At 53.9% G+C, this 23,894-nt stretch overlaps 1 protein-coding gene and 1 gene segment (V, D, J or C); both read right to left on the bottom strand.

Moving 5' to 3' along the window:
* Positions 1–23,894, bottom strand: part of LOC137143359 (Ig gamma-2C chain C region-like) — a 163,754-nt gene that overhangs the window by 21,031 nt on the left and 118,829 nt on the right.
* On the bottom strand, positions 811–21,056 carry LOC137143390 (uncharacterized). The gene is made up of 11 exons (XM_067533150.1): positions 20,763–21,056; positions 19,775–20,485; positions 19,171–19,503; positions 15,299–15,432; positions 14,989–15,068; positions 13,614–13,738; positions 6,658–6,954; positions 5,670–6,380; positions 5,066–5,398; positions 1,140–1,273; positions 811–909 (listed from the first exon to the last, which is right to left on the bottom strand). Exons 1-11 carry the CDS (start codon positions 21,028–21,030, stop codon positions 826–828), a joined length of 3,210 nt encoding a protein of 1,069 aa, XP_067389251.1. The 5' UTR covers positions 21,031–21,056; the 3' UTR covers positions 811–825.

Below are 23,894 nucleotides of genomic sequence, written 5' to 3'. Positions count from 1 at the left end.
CCCCTCTGGAACTTTTAATCCATTTCTTTCTTTCTTTCTTTCTTTCTTTCTCCATACATGGTCCTCGATCTACTCAGTGATTTTCCTGGCCCCAGAGCTCGCCTGGCTGATCCACCTCTGTGGGTTTGTAGCTAGCCCCCCCGTCTCCCACTGGGGCCAGTTCAGGGGAACCAATTCTCAGCCAATTCTCCACGCCCGGTGGTGTCCCCTATGGGCAACGAGGGGATCCCAGGAGGGTCCCCAAAAGTCAGGGAGGGAGGCGGTGAACGAGAAGGAGCCAGCATTGAATATTTATGTATTTATTTATGGCCACTCAGTGCAAAGAATGAAAGTCACACACACAAAAAGACAGCCAGGAGCTAAACACGCAACATTCAAATCCACAGCGACAAAGGCGTCTGTGATCTGGCCCCATGGATGGCTGAGGGGGAGGAACAGCATATGAGGCCCTTACTCTGTAGGGGACACCATCCCCCATCCGGGCCCAGAGTGGGGGACTCAGACATGGGGCCTTTCCTCTCTGGGGTGCACTGGCCCCAATCTAGCCCTAGGGTAGAGGATTATTGGGCTCAGGACTGTGAGAAACGGGATGTTTCCTCACTAGGGGACACACTGGTTCCCTGCATGATACACATTGAAGTCCGTTCTCAGTCTGGCTCCTGGCAGAGTAGGGTTTTCAGTGGCTGAGGGCTGAGTAGGCCATGTGGGGTGAGCTCCTCTCCTCCCAGAGGGGTCTCCAAGGGAAAGAGCACAGGCGGAGGGCAGCTGTGGGGCTCAGGGTGGTGCCATGGCCCCTTGTCTCCGGGCGGACAGGGGTGGCGGCCCCTACACCACGGATTGGACGACGTTCTTGTAGTCGGGACTACTCTCTTGCTTCAGCTGCACCACGGTGGAGAAAATCCACTTCACCTGAAGGTGGGGCAGAGACAGTGGGTGTGAGAGGGGTCGGCGCCAGGGGGAGCTGCTCTGTCTGTCTGTCCGTCACATTCCTTCCTTCCTTCTCACTGACTCCTGCAGTCTCTGGCTAATCAACCCTTCTTTGTTCTCTTCCATTCCCCCTTCCCGCTCCGTGCTACCCTCCCCGGTGCTACACTCACTCCTGCCTTCACCCTGCCCTGCCGCCGTCCCCTCGTGCTCACCTTGAACAGGGTCACCGTGGCGCTGTAGCACACACTCAAGAGGAAGAGGGTGATGAAGACGGAGATGGTGGACCAGAGACCTTTCAGCTCTTCGTCGCCCTCCTCGCTGCAAAACTCGCCTGACAGGATCACCTCTGTTGGGGGAGAGAAAGAAACGTCAATGCCGACCCAGCCGCTGTCACAGAGACGGCTCGGACTGTGTGTCCATCGCCAGCCCGTCTGTTGCCTGCGCCGCCAATCCGTTTCTAGACACGCCCAGCCATGACCAGGCCCCTCTCAGTCCATCCATCCCTCCATCCATTCATGACTATGACCCTCTCCATCCATCCATCCATCGATGTCCACACCCCTCTTCATCCATCCATTCATCCTTTCGCCCATCTATCCATGACCATGCCCCCTCCCTCCATCCATCCACTCATCCATCTCTCCAAGACCACACACCTGTCCATCCATCCATCGATGACCACGCCCCTCTCCATCCATCCATCATGACCACATTCCTCTCCATCCCTCCATCCATCCATGACTATGACCCTCTCCATTTATCCATCTATCCATCCATCCCTCTAGCTCTACATCCATCCATCCCTCCCTGCCTGCTCTGATCAGATGAAGGCCCCGAGCCTCAAAGGTCTCATTTCACTCATCCCATGAGGCCGTCGTCCTACACCACTGTGCTGGAGCTTGGCCATGTGTTGACATCTGCCCGCTAGTAATTCCCTGGCCCCTCTGTCTGAGCCACCCCACACTATGGCCCCCTGGGTGCTCACATCCCACGTTCCCCTCCTGGTCTCTCTTAAGAGGTTCGTGTGGAGCTGAAGAGATAGTAGTACCTGTCTCCACAGCACCAGGCCTGCCTTGTATGGATGGGGTTGGGCTGAGACACCAGAGAGATGAGTTTAAATCCCGGCTCTGCCATGGACGTGTGGCATGCCCTGGATTTCTCCATGCCTCCATTTCCCTGTCCATGATCCCACAATGCCAGAGGAGCGTGTGAGGTTCCGGGATGATGGTGCTGGGCCATAAGGACCAGGATGGATGGAGTCCCACACGTGTGCCTCTGCCAGCCTGACCCCAATTCCTCAAACGAGCCAGGAGTCACTTCAGATGGAACGCAGCCACCTCTGGGGCCGGTTATACAGGGACCCCTTGGCCCCTCATGGAAGCTGCATCTGCATCGGATGTGGGTTATGCGGCTGTTGAACATGGTTGTGTCTATGTGGAAAGCCATGGATATTTTGAGAACGGGGGTCTCAGGTTTCACTCTGATATGAGAAATGGCGTGGCCTGGAGCACGGCCTGTCCCACTGCTCCCCCCACCCTGCTTGCTGGAGCACAGGCTTGTGGGGCAGCACTAGCCGGAGGATGAGGGTCTCGCTCCCTACTTAAAGGGGGGGCAGAGATCTCAACAACAGGGGCAGCGGCTTCTTATAGAGGGTGAGGGGTCCCTGTATATACAGCACCCATGTCCCACCCCAGCGGTGTCTGGGGAAAAGGTGCATGGATCTGTGTGTATATGTTTGTGTGTCTCTCTCTGTGTTGTGTGTCTTTCTGTGTGTACGAATACAGCAGCCCGTGTGTGGGGGACGGGGGGCCCGGGGTCACTCTCCTACTTTGTGTATTCCCCCTCCAACTTGCAACTGAGCAGCCCTCCTCCCCTGGATAACAGCCCTAATACTGCTGCTAAATGCCACCTCTCTTTTAGCACTAAGTGCAGCGTTGTGTGCCTGGCAGTGGTGGGATCGAGCCCTGTGCTCGCCTGTCCAGCCTTGGGAGTGGATGTGTGTGTGTGTGTGTGTGTGAGTTATAGGGGTCCTCTGTGGGGTAGCGTAAGAGTCGGGACTCATGGGAGGGGGCATAGGAGGTCTGCATCCTCTGTTCCCCCACTTCCTTAGGCTCCCTATGTCACTAGAGAGAGTGAGACTGTAGCTGAGTGAGACTGCTTAGTGTCCGCACCAGATAACAGCCCTACTACTGCTGCTGCTTTGTGTGCCCTGAGTCCCAGGAGCTGATCCCTGCTGTGGGTGTTTTCTGTAGATTAGCCCATCACCCCCCTCCCTAGCTGCCACAGAAGGTTGAGGGTCGAGGGAGACCCCTTTTCCTCCGAGCCGTCTGGGGAGGTGTGTGTGTGGGGCAGGGTATTTGAATTACCCTCTCCCCACTGATTCTGTCTGGACATTTCCTGTGTGGCATCTGCTCCTCTGGAGGGTGGGAGAGTAACCCTGAAGAAGAGCCCCTCTGGGTATGCTCCTGTCCTAGCTAGAGGATCTCGCCTCACTGGGATGCCAAAGATTTATTGGCCATCCAGAGACCCACCTATCCATCCAACGTCCCGGCCCTCATCACCTCTCACCATCCACCTGTCCATCCGCCCACACAACCCATCCACTTACTGAGATATCCCTTTATAGATTCATGCGTCCCTAACCATCCATTTTCAAGTGTCCCCATTGACATTTAGCCATTCATTGCCGTCCATCCATTGTCAAATCTACAGTCGTCCAGACATCCATTGGCATGGGTGCTTCTCCCTTCATCTCATCCTTCCGTCCCCCTACCTGCCAGACCATCCATCCATCCATCCCCCTACACATGCATCCATCCATCCATCCACATGCCCATCCATCCATCCATCCATCCATCCATCAACATGCTCATCCATCTACATGGCCATCCATCCCTCCATCAAGCCATCCATCACCCTACACAGCCATCCATCCGTCCATCCATCCCACCCTCCATCTACACGACCCTGTATGCATCCCTCCCTTCCCCTACACACCCATCCATGCATCCATCCCCTGACATGCTCATTTTCCTATTGCTGTTGAACCCTATTGATACTGACAATTGCCATATGTTCCCGCCCATCCACCACCTTTCACTTATACATCCATTCATCCCCACCTCCTCCCATCCCTCTATCACAGTCTATCTGTGGCCATCCATTTATCCATCCATTCAGCCTTAAGGATGGGTATCCCTCCAACCTACACCATAGATTTATCCTTCCATCCCGCCCCATCTGGTTATCCATGGGCTTTCACCCCCTGTGAACTGTCCAGCTATCCTTCCCTTGGTTCCTCTCAGTCTAGGGATAAGCAACTGGGCAGGACACAGAGCAACTGGATTCTATTTGTAGCTCTGGCACCAAAGGGACCTGAGAGAGTTCCCTTCCACTCTTGGTGCCTTTGTTTCTTCTCCCCGCCTTTGTCTATTTAGGCTTTGAGAGGGACAGTCTTCCACAGTGTCTGTGCCATGCCTGGCCCAACAAGGGTCTGCTCTCAATAGGGGGTGTAGGTGCTATTTTAATTCAAATGATCAACTGTGTGGTATGTGTGGGTCTATGAGTCCTTATTGATGAAGTACATATGTATGTATCCATCTAACCCTGTCCCTGAACACCTATCGTTCCAACTGAGCCAGTTTCAATGTGTCCTTTCCTCTGCCATATGTATGTACGTATGTATGTATGTATGTATATGTGGAGCTGACCAGCTCCCCCTCTGTGCAGCCCTACTTCCGTGGTGTGTATTTAATCATGTCTCCACTCAACCATCCTTCCATGGCACCTCCCAGGTATCTCCCTACCCTGCCTTCCATGGCATGTATTCATGTGTCTCTCCACCGCTCAGGAGCAACTTCCCATGTGTCTATCCATCCATCCATGGTACATATGTGTCCACCCATCCAGGATCCAGTTTTAGCACCTCCAGCATTGGGGCAGCACAGCATCTCCAGCCCCCCAAACCCGTGACCTACAGACATCCCCCAGTGACACCACAACGAGGAGGCCTGGGGGTGATCTCAGACTACTTCCATTTATTCACTGGTTGTGGTTGAGGGCACAGAGATTATTTACAGGATTATTTATCTACTGGAGAAGGCTAGCAGCAGGGTTGAGCAGAGCCATCTTCATTTACCGGAGGCTTTGCTGATGGTGCGCTGAGTGAATTTCTGTGGCAGGGCTTCGTGGACCACCATGCAGGTGTAGAAGGTCCCGCTGTTCCAGCTGCTCCTGTTGACATTCAGATTACTGTAGAGGAAGAATGTGGAGTCGCCTTTGCCTTCCTTCATGGGCGAGGTGGTGGAATATTCAAGGCTCGTGTCGGCTTTGTGGTTCTTCATCCATTGCACCGAGATGTCCTCGGGGAAGAAGCCCCGCACTATGCAGGTGAGGCTGATGGAGTCTTTGCCGCTGCTCAGCTCATCGGGGTGAGGGTCCAGAAGGTAGACACCAGGTGCCGAACGCTTGCCTTGGGTGGGAGGGACAGAGGACACAGGTGAGCCACGGACATCATTCCTCTGGAGCCAGGTGGGGAGAAGGATGGGGTAGAAAGATTCCCACGCTGCTCTGGGATGGAGGGGCTGGGGACTGGGAGTTGGTCTCTCTGGAGCACTATTTGGGGGTGGGGTTTTGGGGCTGGAAAGGGGCTGGATTGGTTGGGGGTTGGGGCATCCCCTTACGCAGCCTCCCTCCCTACCGGGGGCTGGGATAGGGGGTGTCACTCCCTGCCCGCCTCTTACCTGGCTTCCTGGTGATGGTTTTGATGATAGGTGATGGCAGGTCCGAGTGCTCCACTTTGCAGGTGTAGGTCTCTCCATTCTCCCAGTCACGGGTTTGGATGGGCAAAGAACTGAAGGCAGTGAAGGTGCCATTGGACTGCTCTTGCAGGATCGTGGGCTCAGGGCTGATGGACCCTGGCTTCTCCCTGGACCAAATCACCCCCAGGCCAGTGTCGCTTGGCAGGCTGACGACCAGGCAGGTGAGTTTGGGGTACTGGTTCACATAGAGTTCAGCGGCGGATGGCGGCACCATGAAGACGTGGATGTTGCTGGAAGACAGGGTTTCTTCTGTGGACGGGAGAGCCTGGGTATCCCCTCCTCGTGCAGACCGACACCGCTCAGCATCACTTTTGCACTTGCGGGCGTGGTCCTCGATTTCAGTGTCGCTGCCCGGGTGGTACACGTGGCAGGTGTACCTCTTGCCCTCCATAAAGCTTTCTTGGGAGACCGTGGCCACGCTGCGGGTGCTGAAGGTCTTGCTGTCAGAGTCCAGCTTGGGACGGTCGGTGACACCGCTGAGGACCCCCGACTGGCCATTCACCAGCCAGGTCACTGTTAGGGTCTGGGGGTAGAAGCCGGAGATGATGCAGAGCAGGTTGATGGAAGCCTCCTCTGAATCTGTGCGGCAGGAGGAATGGAAGACGTGCACCTCGGGGGCGTGGGACTTAGCTTCTGGGAGAGAAGAGGAAGGGGTTAAATATTGTGCAGACCCCTAAGGAGCCCCCCGCTCCATTCCCTGCAGTACAGACCCTGCCGCTTCCCTTTGCACGGTCTAATCTCTCCGCATCCCTCCGTCCTACTGCACCTTGCGTCCCTCTGTCTGTCTCCACACCCAACACGATCCACCTATGCCCTCTCTCCACGGCCTCCGTCTATCTCCATCGGCTCCCAACATGAGAGTCCCTCCCCCAGAGCCCTCTCCCACTGGACCGCGCTGCACTGTCCCTACTTGGGATTTCCTTGGAGATGCTGGTGCTGGTGGGCTGGTGCTGGACGTTGCAGCGGTAGGTGGCCGACTCCCAGCTGCTGGCTGGGACGGTGAGTTGGCTGCTGAGACTGTAGAGACCAGAGGAGCTCATCATGGCGGGGTAGGTCGTCACGCTCGTGGAGGTGGCGCCTGGATTCCAGCTCACTGTGACCGGCTCGGGGAAGTAACCCGCGATGAGGCAGCCGAAAGTGACCTGGGAGGTGGTGGCCTCGCCAGGGCAGGAGGTCAGGGGGAAGACGGACGGTGCCTTGGGGCTAACTGCAGAGGGAAAGAGAAGATGGGCATGAGATAATGACTGAGCCTCTGCCCTGCTCCCGGAACCAGCGCTCAGTGCCGGGGGAGAGCATCTGTGTTTAATGGGGGCCAGAGATTGTGGTCAGGTTGCAGGACAGACTGACAGAGATCCTGGCTCCCATAGGATCATTTGTTGCACATACACACAGAAACAGATGGTCCCTAGCTCAAAGAACTCAGAGTCTAAATAGACAAGACAGAGGAAGGGTCATAGGGGAAACTGAGGCAGAGAGCAGGGATGGGACCTGCACACAGCAGGCCAGTGATACAGCGAGGTTGAGAACCCAGGCGTTCTGAGTCCCAAACTTTGCTCTAAGGACTGGAAGATGCTGTGTTTTGGTGCGGCTGCTCAGCTGTTAAAGGGGTTCATTTCACGGAGTGGAGAGTTGTTCCCAGTAATTAGAGACAGGTTTTTCCCTGAGGAGTGAAAGGGAATTAGGTTCCAAAGTGGTGGTGAAATTCCCCTTGGACAGATTACAGCCTGTGGCGCTATGAAACAACCCAAGTTTTTGAGTAAAGAGCTGAAATCTGGAGACATTGCTAGTCCCTCTAAGGAAGCCGGGTATGTCTTAAGTCAGGGTGTTCAGTCCTGCAAATGGAGATTTTCAGATCTTGTGACACCAGCTGCTTTAACTGGGGATAGATATGAAATGTTACATTCTTATTAGGCTCCTTGGTTCATTGCCAACATTATTGGCCCCTAATGGCTAGTTTGCAATTCTGCATCTCGATCACACGTGGTGAGGTGTCCCCGATGAGTTGCCATGCCAGGGTAGGAAAGACTGGGGCTGGCCAAGTCAACCCAGGACATGTGGGTCCTTTGGGCTGGAGGTAGGGTTAAAATTATATATAGGGGAGGAGGTTGAAAGGTCAGAGGTTAGGGTTAGGTGTTGGGGTTATGGGCTGCAGGGGTAGAAATAAGGGTCACGGTTCAGTGGCTGGGTTCAAATACCTTGCCAGTCTCATGTTCTATATCTGACTGGCTGTGGTTGGATTTCCTGCTAATTTTGCAGCAATTCAACCACTCAGAATGCAACCAACTCTGCTTCCATTTCCCAGTGGGAGTTTGTGAGACTCTTGGGTCCTATGTCAAGGGGCCCAGTTTGCCCAGATGACTCATAATTCTGGTGCTGAGCTTCTTGGTACCCGATGGGGACACTGAAATTTGTGCTCAGAGTGTCAAAGTGAGGAGGTTAGGGTTAGCGCTTGAGTTAAGGTTAGGGGTTCGAGGGTATAATTGTTCTTTAGTACTAGTATCATACTGGCTTGCAGACCCAGTCGAGGATCAGGGACCCATCGCGCTACAGAGAACGAACAATGAGGATTCTACTGATGGCTGGAGAACTGCAGACTCGGGTCATCTAAGGTCCGGGTTTGGGGGATAGGGCTGGCTCATTAGGAGTGGGTTTGAAGGGAGCTTCAGAGTTGGGGGGTCAGAGATGGGGAGGAGGGTTAGATATCTGGGATTGAGGATGAAGTTAGGGTCCCTGTGAAAGGGTGAGGATTAGGATGTTGGAGTTATGGAGTTGGTGCATCTTTCAGGGTTTGAGAAGCTGGGGTTTGGGTCATGGTTATTGAGTTAGGCAGAGTTGGGGGGATTTAAGGAGTTGGGTTAAAGTTTGACTTAGGCTCACAGTTTTGGGGTTAGGGTAAAAAACTCCTCCCCCAACCACAATATTCGATTGATTATCACAGCCTCTAGCTCACCCCTTTTCTAACCCGATTGCCACACAAGAAACCACTCATATTCCGACTGATTTGGATGAAGATTTTGCTGGACTTTTTCTTGAACTCTACGGCAAGAGTCTCCCAAGAATCCCAGCTACCTCAATTCTTGGGGGCCCAAAGAAAAGGCGCGTTGGGAGCAATAACCAGGTTCCATTTCTTCAGTGTGGTTTATCCGGAGACACTGGAGCTTGTCTCCTCTGGAAACGAAGCCGAACGCGTCTCCAGTTGAGTGCCCCACAAGAATGGAGACGGCTGAACTTATAGGCCCAATTAGGAACTTGAACTCTGAGCCGTCATCTACACGGGGGCTGCCAGTTACATCCAGCCCCAGGCAGCCAGGGCCACATCTTGCTGTGCAGGGAACTCCCCTGCCTTGGCTCTCAGCCTGGTGTGTGAGAGCAGAGCTTTCAGGAGAAGGCACGGATGGCTGAGAGAGACTTGCTCCAGCACACGGTGAGTTGAGGGGTTTACCTCTGACAAGGGACATGTCAAAGGGGATATTTATGGCTCAGTTTAGAAAATTTTCAGCTACCAATATTTGCAAATGGTCTAAAGAGAGGAGACAATTAAATCCCCTTAGAAACAGCTCTGCCAGTGCTCCTCACTCCCAAGCCGTAGCCCCTGCTATCCAAGTCCTGGGTTCCCTCCAATCCAATATCTGCCGGTGCCCCTCACTCCCGACCCAGAGCTCCCTGCTAGCCCAGCTGTGCCCCTCCAAGCTCTGCCAGTGCCCCTCACTCTTTACCCACAGCCCCTGCTATCCCAGCACTGGGCATCCCCACAACAGCCAGTTCCAGTCCCCACATCTCAAGGCTATCAAAGCTCTCAGGATTGCCCCCTTGGCTCTGCTGGTGCCCCTCACTGCACGCTGCAGCTCCTGCTAGCCGAGCTGTGGAGTTACCCCCAGGTGTGGCGGTGCCATTCACTCCCTACCCTGAGCCCCCTGCCAGCCCAGCCCTAGGGTCCCCCCTACAGCTCTGCATGTGCTCCTCACTCCCGACCTGCATCCCCACTCGCCGAATCCTGAGGTCTTTCTGCAACTATGTGCGAGACCCTCAGTTCTGACCCGGAGCCCCTGAGAACCCAGCCACAGGGTCTCCCCCATAGCTCTGCGGGTGTCCCTAACTCCTGACCCACAGCTCCCTGCTAGCCGAGCACTGCCCCCTCAGCTCTGCTGGTGCCCCCCACCCCCTCCCTGCAGCCCCCTGATTGCCCAGCCCCGGGGTCCCCCCAATAGCTCTGTGGGTGCTCCTCTATCCTGACTCACAGCCCCTGATAGACCAGCCTTGGAGTCCCTCCCCATAGTTCTGCCGGTGCCCCTCACCCCCTCCCTCTAGCCCCACCCTTGCTCAGCCCCGGGGTCCCCCCAATAGCTCTGTGGGTGCTCCTCACTCCTAACCTGCATCCCCTGCGAGCCGAGCTCTGGAGTCCCCCCTATAGCTTTGCTGGTGCCGCTGACTCCCAAGCTGCAGTCCCTGGTAGCCCAGCCCTGGGGTCGCCCCAAGCTCTGTTGTTGCCCCTCATTCCCTAACCTCAGCCCCCTGCTTGACCAGCCCCGGGGTCCCCCTATAGCTCTGCTAGGGCCCCTCACTCCTAATGTGCAGAACCTGCTACCCCAGTCCTAGGGCTCCCCCCTATAGCTCTGCAGGTGCCCCTCAGTCCGGACCTGCAGCCCCCTGCCAGCCCAGCCCTAGTCTCCCCAAAGTCTGCCGGTGTCCCTCACTCCTGACCTGCAGCTTCTTCTATCCCATCCCTGGAGCGCCTCACTACAGTATGGCTGGTCTGCGTTAACCTTGATTTGCTGGCCTGCATTCTTCCAGCCCAGGACACCTTTGAAAGTGGTTTTCCCTGGTCATTGGTGTCGTGTGAACTAAGCACCTCTGTTCCCACTATCTGTGGCTGGGGTGGAGGACAGAACCTGGCCCTGCATGAACCCTTCCCCAGGAGAACCAGGCATTGCTGGGGGATTCACCTGCTGCACCGCTCCCTGATACTGGAGCCGCACAGCAGGACGTTCCCCTCTGCTCTGCATAGGTCAGAACAGAACCCAGGAGTCCTGGCTCCCAGCCCCCCTGCGCTAACCCTCTAGCCACCGCTCCATTCTCAGAGCCCGGGAGAGAACCCAGGCGTCCTGGCTCCCTTTCTAGCTCAGTCGCCTTCCCTAACGCTCTGGTATGGCTAAAACACCCTCTGTACTCACGGGACAGGAATCCAGTAGCAGCTGCTTTCCTCTAATTTCTTCACCCAAATGCTGACCATGGCGGGCTGTGACCCGGTGCTGTAGACCAGGGGTTCTGTCCATGAGTCCAGTTCTGGCGGCGTCTGTCGTGTAGCTCTTCTGAGGCATCTCTGCCTTTCAGATATCCTGGTCTCCTCCCCCGTAATTAATTATAGATTGAGAACAATAGCTGACGCCCAGATGGGAGATTTGCCTGTTCAAGCTGGCAAGAAGGTGTGAAAATTGGACAGATGGACACGTGCAGGGGGTTAAAATGGGGGTGGAAAAAACAACCTGGGTGAGACTTTCAGTTGTGTAAACTTCCCCTTTTCAGCCTGTGTTTGTTTGTTGGTTGGTTTTCCCCAGAGATTTGGTGAAGAAGGCTGAAGAGAACCTGCCATGTGGGAGGGTAAAAAAGCAGGGACCAGGTCCCCACATGGGTGGGAGGAAAGGGTACACTTTACCGCTGGCTGCAGGCCCAGACTGCAACGCCCATTAGCACAAGGAAAATTTTTTTCATGGGTCATGAGATGGTATGTGTGGGACGAAGGATTGTGGTGTGTGTGTGGGAAGTGTCCCGTGTTACAAATTTGATCTGGGCCCGAAAACATGATGCTTGGGCCCTGCAGTTCCCCAACACACTTGTAACGACTTCGGGTCCCCATCTCTGTGGCCTCTGCAAATTTTATGGGCGTTCTCTCTGCTCCGTTATCCAAGTCGTTAAAGAAAATACTGAATTGGGCCCAATGCAGGACTGACCCCAGCGGGATCCCACTAGATACGTCTCTCCACCTTGTCAGCAAACTACTCTCTGCGTACGGGCTTTCAACCATGTGTGCACCCACCTTACAGTAATTTCAGCCAGACCCCATTTCCCTAGGTTAGGACAATGTCATGTGAGACGGTGTGAAACGCCTGAATGAAAACCAAGATACGTCACCTCAGTGTGACACATCCACATCCCCCATGCACTCCGCCAATCATCCTGTCAACAAAGGATATCAGGTTGATTTGACATGGTTTGTTCTTGACGAACCTCTGCTGGCTATTCCTTATCAGCCTACGATCCTTGTGTGATAAATAAAGGGTTTAATAATTTGTTCCAGGAATCAAATCATATCAATCAATCAATCAATGTCTTTAAAAACAACGAGAGTCCTGTAGCACCTTAAAGACTAACAAATTTCTGAGGGCATAAGCTTTCATGGGAAGGAGCCCACTTTGTCAGATGCATGAAATCACAGATTGGAGATGTGTATATATATATATATATATATATATATATATATATATGCTTCTAAGGGTGAGAAACGTAAGAACGGGGAGGGCAGGTGCTAACAAAGTCAGTTCAGTTAGGGTAATTGACGCCTATTCACAACCGCTGATTAGAAGGTGAGAATGTGTGAAGAGTGACAATTACTTTTTGTAATGAGATAACCATTCCAAGTCCCTGTTCAGACCCAATCTGATTGTGTCAAGTTTGCATATGAGTTCCAGCTCTGCAGTTTCCACTTAAGACGCCCGATCATCTCAGGCATTGGCACTCTCACAGCAGGACTGTCTGGCTATGTGGACTCTCTCCTCAGGCCCCATGCCACCAACACTCCCAGCTTCTTCGTTATACCAGTGACTTTCTGAGAAAAGCACAATCCATTGGTGATCTCCCAGAAAACACTGTCCTAACCACTATGGTTGTAGAAGCTCTACACCAACATCTCACACAAAGAGGGACTACACGCCATCAGGAACATTTTCCCTGATGATAATATGGCACACCTGATAGCTGAACTTTATTACTTTGTACTGACCCACAACTACTTCAGATTTGGAGACAATCTATGCCTTCAAGTCAGTGACACAGCTATGGGCACCTGCGTGGCCCCACAGGATGCCAACATTTTTATGGCTGACGTAGAACACCGCTTCCTCAAAACTCATCCCCAAGCACGTCTCCTTTACTTATGCTACATTGATGACATTTTCATCATCTGGCCCCAGGGGAAAGAGTCCCTCGAAGAATTCCACCGAGATTTCAATAATTTGCACCCCACCATCAACCTCAGCCTGGACCAGTCCACACAAGAAATCCACTTCCTGGACACTACAATACAAATAAAGGATGGTCACATTAATACCACCCTATACCGAAAACCAACTGACTGCAATACGTATCTTCATGCCTCCAGCTTCCACCCTGGACACATTATACGATCCATTGTCTACAGTCAAGCCTTAAGATACAACCGGATTTGCTCCGATCCCTCAGACACAGACAAAGACCTACAGGATCTCCATAAAACATTCTTAAAAGTACAATACCCACCTGGGGAGGTGAAGAAACAAATTGACAGAACCAGACGAGTACCCAGAAGTCACCTACTACAGGACAGACCCAACCAAGAAAACAACAGAACACCACTGGCATCACCTACAGCCCCCAGCTAAAATCTCTCCAACACATCATTAAGGATCTACAACCTATCCTAGCAGATGAGACCTCACTCGCTGAAGCCATGGGAGGCAGGCCTATCCTTGCTTACAGACAGCCCCCCAACCTGAAGCAAATACTCACCAGCAACCGTACACCATAAAACAAGAACACTAACCCAGGAACCTATCTCTGCAACAAACCCTGTTGCCAGCTCTGCCCCCACATCGACTCTAGTGACACCATCACTGGTCCTAACCACATCAGCACACACCATCAGGAGCTCATTCACGTGCACTTCTACTAATGTAATATCTGCCATCATGTGCCAGCAATGGCCCTCTGCCATGTACATTGACCAAATCGGACTGTCACTGCGCAAAAGAATAAATGGACACAAATCAGACATAAAAAATGGTAACCTCCATAAACTAGTCAGAGAGCACTTCAATCTCCCAGGACACTCTGTAGCTGACCTGAAAGTTGCCATACTTCTACAAAAAAACTTCAAAAAACAGACTTTAGTGAGAAACTGCAGAGCTGGAACTCATCTGCAAACTGGACACAATCAGACGGGGTCTGAATCGGGACTTGGAATGGTTTTCTCATTACAAGAAGTAATTGTCACTGTTCTGTGGTTTCCACTTCATGCATCTGACCAAGTGGGTTGCAGTCCATGAAATTTATGCCCGCAGAAATGTGTTAGTCTTTAAGGTGCTACAGGACTCCTGTAGTTTTTGCTGTATGCAGACTAACACGGCTACCCCTCTGGAACTTTTAATCTATTTCTTTCTTTCTTTCTTTCTTTCTTTCTTTCTTTCTTTCTTTCTTTCTTTCTTTCTTTCTCCATACATGGTCCTCGGTCTACTCAGTGGTTTTCCTGGCCCCAGGGCTCGCCTGGCTGATCCACGTCTGTGGGTTTGTAGCTAGCCCACCCCTCTCCCACTGGGGCCAGTTTAGGGGAATCAATTCTCAGTGAATTCTCCACGCCCGGTGGTGCCCCCTATGGGCACCGAGGAGATCCCAGGAGGGTCCCCAAAAGTCAGGGAGGGAGGCGGTGAACGAGAAGGAGCCAGTATTGAATATTTATGTATTTATTTACGGCCACTCAGTGCAAAGAATGAAAGTCACACACACAAAAAGACAGCCAGGAGCTAAACACGCAACATTCATATCCACAGCGACAAAGGTGTCTGTGATCTGGCCCCACGGATGGCTGAGGGGGAGGAACAGCACATGAGGCCCTTACTCTGTAGGGGACACCATCCCCCATCCGGGCCCAGAGTGGGGGACTCAGACATGGGGCCTTTCCTCTCTGGGGTGCACTGGCCCCAATCTAGCCCTAGGGTAGAGGATTATTGGGCTCAGGACTGTGAGAAACAGGATGTTTCCTCTCTACGGGACACACTGGTTCCCTGCATGATACAAATTGAAGTCTGTTCTCAGTCCGGCTCCTGGCAGAGTAGGGTTTCCAGTTGCTGAGGGCTGAGTAGGCCATGTGGGGTGAGGTCCTCTCTTCCCAGAGGAGTCTCCAAGGGAAAGAGCACAGGCGGAGGGCAGCTGTGGGGCTCAGGGTGGTGCCATGGCCCCTTGTCTCCGGGCGGACAGGGGTGGCGGCCCCTACACCACGGATTGGACGACGTTCTTGTAGTCGGGACCACTCTCTTGCTTCAGCTGCAACACGGTGGAGAAAATCCACTTCACCTGAAGGTGGAGCAGAGACAGTGGGTGTGAGAGGGGTCGGCGCCAGGGGGAGCTGCTCTGTCTGTCTGTCCATCACATTCCTTCCTTCCTTCTCACTGACTCCTGCAGTCTCTGGCTAATCAACCCTTCTTTGTTCTCTTCCATTCCCCCTTCCCGCTCCGTGCTACCCTCTCCGGTGCTGCACTCACTCCTGCCTTCACCCTGCCCTGCCGCCGTCCCCTCGTGCTCACCTTGAACAGGGTCACCGTGGCGCTGTAGCACACACTCAAGAGGAAGAGGGTGATGAAGACGGAGATGGTGGACCAGAGACCTTTCAGCTCTTCGTCGCCCTCCTCGCTGCAAAACTCGCCTGACAGGATCACCTCTGTTGGGGGAGAGAAAGAAACGTCAATGCCGACCCAGCCGCTGTCACAGAGACAGCTCGGACTGTGTGTCCATCGCCAGCCCGTCTGTCGCCTGCGCCGCCAATCCGTTTCTAGACACGCCCAGCCATGACCAGGCCCCTCTCAGTCCATCCATCCCTCCATCCATTCATGACTATGACCCTCTCCATCCATCCATCCATCGATGTCCACACCCCTCTTCATCCATCCATTCATCCTTTCGCCCATCTATCCATGACCATGCCCCCTCCCTCCATCCATCCACTCATCCATCTCTCCAAGACTACGCCCCTCTCCATCCATCCATCATGACCACATTCCTCTCCATCCTTCCATCCATCCATGACTATGACCCTCTCCGTTTATCCATCTATCCATCCATCCCTCTAGCTCTACATCCATCCATCCCTCCCTGCCTGCTCTGATCAGATGAAGGCCCCGAGTCTCAAAGGTCTCATCTCACTCATCCCATGAGGCCGTCGTCCTACACCACTGTGCTGGAGCTTGGCCATGTGTTGATATCTGCCCGCTAGTAATTCCCTGGCCCCTCTGTCTGAGCCACCCCACACTATGGCCCCCTGGGTGCTCACATCCCACATTCCCCTCCTGGTCTCTCTCTAGAGGCTCGTGTGGAGCTGAAGAGATAGTAGTACCTGTCTCCACAGCACCAGGCCTGCCTTGTATGGATGGGGTTGGGCTGAGACACCAGAGAGCTGAGTTTAAATCCCAGCTCTGCCATGGACGTGTGGCATGCCCTTAATTTCTCCGTGCCTCCATTTCCCTGTCCATGATCCCACAATGCCAGAGGAGCGTGTGAGGTTCCGGGATGATGGTGCTGGGCCATAAGAACCAGGATGGATGGAGTCCCACATGTGTGCCTCTGCCAGCCTGACCCCAATTCCTCAAACGAGCCAGGAGTCACTTCAGATGGAACGCAGCCACCTCTGGGGCCGGTTATACAGGCACCCCTTGGCCCCTCATGGAAGCTGCATCTGCATCGGATGTGGGTTATGCGGCTGTTGAACATGGTTGTGTCTACGTGAAGAGCCATGGATATTTTGAGAACGGGGGTCTCAGGTTTCACTCTGATATGAGAAATGGCGTGGCCTGGAGTACGGCCTGTCCCACTGCTCCCCCCGCCCTGCTTGCTGGAGCACAGGCTTGTGGGGCAGCACTAGCTGGAGGATGAGGGTCTCGCTCCCTACTTAAAGGGGGGGCAGAGATCTCAGAGACAGGGGCAGCGGCTTCTTATAGAGGGTGAGGGGTCCCTGTATATACAGCACCCGTGTCTCACCCCAGCGGTGTCTGGGGAAAAGGTGCATGGATCTGTGTGTAAATGTTTGTGTGTCTCTCTCTGTGTTGTGTGTCTTTCTGTATGTACGAATACAGCAGCCCGTGTGTGGGGGACGGGGGGCCCGGGGTCACTCTCCTACTTTGTGTATTCCCCCTCCAACTTGCAACTGAGCAGCCCTCCTCCCCTGGATAACAGCCCTAATACTGCTGTTAACTGCCACCTCCCCTTTAGCGCTAAGTGCAGTGTTGTGTGCCTGGCAGTGGTGGGATTGAGCCCTGTGCTCGCCTGTCCAGCCCTGGGAGTGGATACACACACACACATGTGTGTGTGTGTGTGTGTGTGTGAGTTATAGGGGTCCTCTGTGGAGTAGCGTAAGAGACGGGACTCATGGGAGGGGGCATAGGAGGTCTGCATCCTCTGTTCCCCCACTTCCTTAGGTTCCCTATGTCACTAGAAAGAGTGAGACTGTAACTGAGTGAGACTGCTTAGTGTCCGCACCAGATAACAGCCCTACTACTGCTGCTGCTTTGTGTGCCCTGAGTCCCAGGAGTTGATCCTTGCTGTGGGTGTTTTCTGTAGATTAGCCCATCACCCCCCTCCCTAGCTGCCACAGAAGGTTGAGGGTCGAGGGAGACCCCTTTTCCTCCGAGCCGTCTGGGGAGGTGTGTGTGTGGGGCAGGGTATTTGAATTACCCTCTCCCCACTGATTCTGTCTGGACATTTCCTGTGTGGCATCTGCTCCTCTGGAGGGTGGGAGGGTGACCCTGAAGCAGAGCCCCCCTGGGCATGTTCCTGTCCTAGCTAGAGGATCTCGCCTCACTGGGATGCCAAAGATTTATTGGCCATCCAGAGACCCACCTATCCATCCAACGTCCCGGCCCTCATCACCTCTCGCCATCTTCCTGTCCATCCGCCCACACAACCCATCCACTTACTGAGATATCCCTTTATATATTCATGCATCCCTAACCATCCATTTTCAAGTGTCCCCATTGACATTTAGCCATTCATTGCCGTCCATCCATTGTCAAATCTACAGTCGTCCAGACATCCATTGGCATGGGTGCTTGTCCCTTCATCTCATCCTTCCGTCCCCCTACCTGCCAGACCATCCATCCATCCATCCCCCTACACATGCATCCATCCATCCATCAACATGCTCATCCATCTACATGCCCATCCATCCCTCCATCAAGCCATCCATCAACCTACACGGCTATCCATCCGTCCATCCATCCCACCCTCCATCTACACGACCCTGTATGCATCCGTCCCTTCCCCTACACACCCATCCATGCATCCATCCCCTGACATGCTCATTTTCCTATTGCTGTTGAACCCTATTGATACTGACAATTGCCATATGTTCCCGCCCATCCACCACCTTTAACTTATACATCCATTCATCCCCACCTCCACCCATCCCTCTATCACAGTCTATCTGTGGCCATCCATTTATCCATCCATTCAGCCTTAAGGATGGGTATCCCTCCAACCTGCACCATAGATTTATCCTTCCATCCCGCCCCATCTGGTTATCCATGGGCTTTCACCCCCTGTGAACTGTCCAGCCATCCTTCCCTCGGTTCCTCTCAGTCTAGGGATAAGCAACTGGGTAGGACACAGAGCAACTGGATTCTATTTGTAGCTCTGGCACCAAAGGGACCTGAGAGAGTTCCCTTCCCCTCTTGGTGCCTTGGTTTCTTCTCCCCGCCTTTGTCTATTTAGGCTGTGAGAGGGACAGTCTTCCACAGTGTCTGTGCCATGCCTGGCCCAACAAGGGTCTGCTCTCAATAGGGGGTGTAGGTGCTATTTTAATTCAAATGATCAACTGTGTGGTATGTGTGGGTCTATGAGTCCTTCCTGATGAAGTACATATGTATGTATCCATCTAACTCTGTCCCTGAACACCTATCGTTCCAACTGAGCCAGTTTCAATGTGTCCTTTCCACTGCCATATGTATGTATGTATGTATGTATGTATATGTGGAGCTGACCAGCTCCCCCTCTGTGCAGCCCTACTTCCGTGATGTGTATTTAATCATGCCTCCACTCAACCATCCTTCCATGGCACCTCCCAGGTATCTCCCCACCCTGCCTTCCATGGCATGTATTCATGTGTCTCTCCACCGCTCAGGGGCATCTTCCCATGTGCCTATCCATCCATCCATGGTAAATATGTGTACACCCATCCAGGATCCAGTTTTAGCACCTCCAGCATTGGGGCAGCACAGCATCTCCAGCCCCCCAAACCCGCGACCCACAGACATCCCCCAGTGACATCACAACAAGGAGGCCTGGGGGTGATCTCAGACTACTTCCATTTATTCACTGGTTGTGGTTGAGGGCACAGAGATTATTTACAGGATTATTTATCTACTGGACAAGGCTAGCAGCGGGGTTTGGAGGAGCTGTCTTCATTTACCGGAGGCTTTGCTGATGGTGCGCTGAGTGAATTTCTGTGGCAGGGCTTCATGGACCACCATGCAGGTGTAGAAGGTCCCGCTGTTCCAGCTGCTCTTGTTGACATTCAGCATGCTGTAGAGGAAGAAGGTGGAGTCGCCTATCCCTTCCTTCATGGGTGAGGTGGTGGAATATTCAAGGCTCGTGTCGGCTTTGTGGTTCTTCATCCATTGCACCGAGATGTCCTCGGGGAAGAAGCCCCGCACTACGCAGGTGAGGCTGACGGAGTCTTTGCCGCTGCTCAGCTCATCGGGGTGAGGGTCCAGAAGGTAGACACCAGGCGCCGAACGCTTGCCTTGGGTGGGAGGGACAGAGGACACAGGTGAGCCACGGACATCATTCCTCTGGAGCCAGGCGGGGAGGGGGATGGCGTAGAAAGATTCCCGCACTGCTCTGGGATGGAGGGGCTGGGGACTGGGAGTTGGTCTCTCTGGAGCACTATTTGGGGGTGGGGTTTTGGGGCTGGAAAGGGGCTGGATTGGTTGGGGGTTGGGGCATCCCCTTACGCAGCCTCCCTCCCTACCGGGGGCTGGGATAGGGGGTGTCTCTCCCTGCCCGCCTCTTACCTGGCTTCCTGGTGATGGTTTTGATGATGGGCGATGACAGGTCTGGGTGCTCCACTTTGCAAGTGTAGGTCTCTCCACTCTCCCAGTCACGGGTTTGGATGGGCAAAGAACTGAAGGCAGTGAAGGTGCCATTGGATTGCTCCTGCAGGATCGGGGGCTCAGAACTCATGGACCCTGGCTTCTCCCGGGACCAAACCACCCCCAGGCCAGTGTTGCTTGGCAGGCTGACGACCAGGCAGGTGAGTTTGGGGTACTGGTTCACATAGAGTTCAGCGGCGGATGGCGGCACCATGAAGACGTGGATGTTGCTGGAAGACAGGGTTTCTTCTGTGGACGGGAGAGCCTGGGTATCCCCTCCTCGTGCAGACCGACACCGCTCAGCATGACTTTTGCACTTTTGGGTGTGGTCCTCGATTTCAGTGTCGCTGCCCGGGTGGTACACGTGGCAGGTGTACCTCTTGCCCTCCATAAAGCTTTCTTGGGAGACGTTAGCCACGTTGTGGGTGCTGAAGGTCTTGCTACCGGAGTCTTTCTTGGTAGGGTAGGTGACACCCATGCGGGGCTCCGGCTGGCCGTCCACCAGCCAGGTCACCGTTAGGTTCTGGGGGTAGAAGCCGGAGATGATGCAGAGCAGGTTGATGGAAGCCACCTCTGAATCTGTGCGGCAGGAGGAATGGAAGACGTGCACCTCGGGGGCGTGGGACTTAGCTTCTGGGAGAGAAGAGGAAGGGGTTAAATATTGTGCAGACCCCTAAGGAGCCCCCCGCTCCATTCCCTGCAGTACAGACCCTGCCGCTTCCCTTTGCACGGTCTAATCTCTCCGCATCCCTCCGTCCCACTGCACCTTGCGTCCCTCTGTCTGTCTCCACACCCAACACGATCCACCTATGCCCTCTCTCCACGGCCTCCTTCTATCTCCATCGGCTCCCAACATGAGAGTCCCTCCCCCAGAGCCCTCTCCCACTGGGCTGTGCCGCGCTGTCCCTACTTGGGATTTCCTTGGAGATGCTGGTGCTGGTGGGCTGGTGCTGGACATCGCAGCGGTAGGTGGTCGACTCCCAGCTGCTGGCCGGGACGGTGAGTTGGCTGCTGAGACTGTAGAGACTGGAGGAGCTCATCATGGCGGGGTAGGTCGTCACGCCCGTGGATGTGGCGCCCGGATTCCAGCTCACCGTGACCGGCTCAGGGAAGTAACCCGCGATGAGGCAGCCAAAAGTGACCTGGGAGGTGGTGGCCTCGCCCGGGCAGGTGGTCATGGGGAAGACGGATGGAGCCTTGGGGCTAACTGCACAGGGAAAGAGAGGATGGGCATGAGATAATGACTGAGCCTCTGTCCTGCTCCCAGAACCAGCGCTCAGTGCCGGGGGAGAGCATCTGTGTTTAACGGGGGCCAGAGATTGTGGTCAGGTTGCAGGACAGACTGACAGAGATCCTGGCTCCCATAGGACCATTTGTTGCACGTACACACAGAAACAGATGGTCCCTAGCTCAAAGAACTCAGAGTCTAAATAGACAAGACAGAGAAAGGGTCATAGGGGAAACTGAGGCAGAGAGCAGGGATGGGACCTGCACACAGCAGGCCAGTGATACAGCAAGGTTGAGAACTCAGGCTTCCTGAGTCCCAAACTTTGCTCTAAGGACTGGAAGATTCCGTGTGGTGGTGCGACTGCTCAGCCGTCACAGGGGTTGATTTCACGGAGTGGAGGGTTGTTCCCAGTAATTAGAGACAAGATTTTCCCTCAGGAGCGAAAGGGAATTAGGCTCCAAAGTGGTGGCGAAATTCCCCTTGGACAGATTACAGCCCGTGGCGCTATAAAACAACCCAAGGTTTTGAGCAAAGAGCTGAAATCTGGGACGTTCCTGGTCCCTCCAAGGAAGCCGGGTATGTCTTAAGTCAGGGCATTCAGTACTGCAGATGGAGATTTTCAGATCTTGTGACACTAGCTGCTTTAACTGGGGATAGATATGAAATGTTACATTCTTATTAGGCTCCTTGGTTCATTGCCAACATCATTGGTCCCTAGTGTGTAGTTTGCAATTCTGCAGCTTGAACACACGTGGTGAGGTGTCCCTGATGAGTTGCCATGCCAGGGTAGGAAAGACTGGGGCTGCCCAAGTCAACCCAGGACATGTGGGTCCTTTGGGCTGGAGGTAGGGTTAAAATTATATATAGGGGAGGAGGATGAAAGGTCAGCGGTTAGGGTTAGGTGTTGGGGTTATGGGTTGCAGGGGTAGAAATAAGTGTCACGGTTCAGTGGCTGGGTTCAAATACCTTGCCAGTCTCATGTTCCATATCTGACTGGCTGTGGTTGGATTTCCTGCTAATTTTGCAGCCATTCAACCACTCAGAATGCAACCGACTCTGCTTCCATTTCCCAGCGGGAGTTTGTGAGACTCTTGGGTCCTATCTCAAGGGGCCCAGTTTGCCCAGATGACTCATAATTCTGGTGCTGAGCTTCTTGGTACCCGATGGGGACACTGAAATTTGTGCTCAGAGTGTCAAAGTGAGGAGGTTAGGGTTAGCGCTTGAGTTAAGGTTAGGGGTTCGAGGGTATAATTGTTCTTTAGCACTAGTATCACACTGGCTTGCAGACCCAGTCGAGGATCAGGGACCCATCGTGCTACAGAGAACGAACAATGAGGATTCTACTGATGTCAGGAGAACTGCAGACTAGGGTCATCTAAGGTCAGGGTTTGGGGGATAGGGCTGGCTCGTTAGGAGTGGGTTTGAAGGGAGCTTCAGAGTTGGGGGGTTAGAGATGGGGAGGAGGGTTAGATATCTGGGACTGAGGATGAAGTTAGGGTCCGTGTGAAAGGGTGAGAATTAGGATGTTGGGGTTACGGAGTTGGTGCATCTTTCCGGGTTTGGGAAGCTGGGGTGAGGGTCATGGTTATTGAGTTAGCCAGAGTTGGGGGGGTTTAAGGAGTTGGTTTAAGGTTTGGTTTAGGGTCACAGTTTTGGGGTTAGGGTAAAAAACTCCCCCCCCCAACCTCAATACTCGATTGGTTATCACAGCCTCTAGCTCACCCCTTTTCTAACCCGATTGCCACACAAGAAACCACCCAGATACCAACTGATTTGGATGAAGATTTTGCTGGACCTTTTCCTCAACTCTGTGGAAGGAGTCTCCCAAGAATCCCAGCTGCCTCAATTCCTGGGGTCCCAAAGAAAAGGCGCGTTGGGAGCAATAACCAGGTTCCATATCTTCAGTGTCATTTATCCGGAGACACTGGAGCTTGTCTCCTCTGGAAACGAAGCCGAACGCGTCTCCAGTTGAGTGCCCCACAAGAATGGAGCCAGCTGAACTCATAGGCCGAATTAACAACTTGAACTCTGAGCCGTCATCTACACGGGGGCTGCCAGTTACATCCAGCCCCAGGCAGCCAGGGCCACATCTCACTGTGCAGGGAACTCCCCTGCCTTGGCTCTCAGAATTGTGCGTGAGAGCAGAGCTTTCAGGAGAAGGCACGGATGGCTGAGAGCGACTTGCTCCAGCACACGGTGAGTTCAGGGGTTTACCTCTGACAAGGGACATGTCAAAGGGGATATTTATGGCTCAGTTTAGAAAATTTTCAGCTACCAATATTTGTAATTGTGTTAAAGAGAGGAGACAATTAAATCCCCTTAGAAACAGCTCTGCCAGTTCCCCTCACTCCCAACCCATAGCCCCTGCTATCCAAGTCCTGGGTTCCCTCCAAACCCACTCTGCTGGTGCCCCTCACTCCCGACCCAGAGCTCCCTGCTAGCCCAGCTCTGCCCCTCCAAGCTCTGCCAGTGCCCCTCGCTCTTGACCCACAACCCCTGCTATCTCAGCACTGGGCATCCCCACAACAGCCAGTTCCAGTCCCCACATCTCAAGGCTATCAAAGCTCTCAGGATTCCCCCTTTGCTCTGCTGGTGCAACTCACTCCACCCTGCAGCCCCTGCTAGTCTAGCCGTGATGTCACCGCCAGGTCTGGGGGTGCCCCTCCCTCCCTACCCTGAGCCCCCCTGTCAGCCCAGCCCTAGGGTCCCCCCTACAGCTCTGCATGTGCTCCTCACTCCTGACCTGCATCCCCGCTCGCCAAATCCTGAGGTCCCCCTGCAACTCTGCGGGAGCCCCTCAGTTCTGACCCGGAG

Source organism: Emydura macquarii, unplaced genomic scaffold (genome assembly GCF_026122565.2).
Source record: "Emydura macquarii macquarii isolate MOO-44397 ecotype Brisbane River unplaced genomic scaffold, CSIRO-AGI_Emac_v2 contig_3322, whole genome shotgun sequence".
Lineage (NCBI taxonomy): Eukaryota > Metazoa > Chordata > Testudines > Chelidae > Emydura > Emydura macquarii.
Note: the sequence above shows the minus strand (reverse complement) of the source record. Positions and strands in the feature narration are given on the sequence as shown.

Excerpts from the sequence above, each read along its gene's own strand:
- LOC137143390 (XM_067533150.1), bottom strand. The coding sequence starts at position 21,030 with ATGACCACCTGCCCGGGCGAGGCCACCACCTCCCAGGTCACTTTTGGC. Across the intron at positions 6,381-6,657 it reads CATCTCCAAGGAAATCCCAA|AAGCTAAGTCCCACGCCCCC; the intron begins GTAGGGACAGTG and ends CTTCTCTCCCAG. Across the intron at positions 910-1,139 it reads CCACGGTGACCCTGTTCAAG|GTGAAGTGGATTTTCTCCAC; the intron begins GTGAGCACGAGG and ends CCCCACCTTCAG.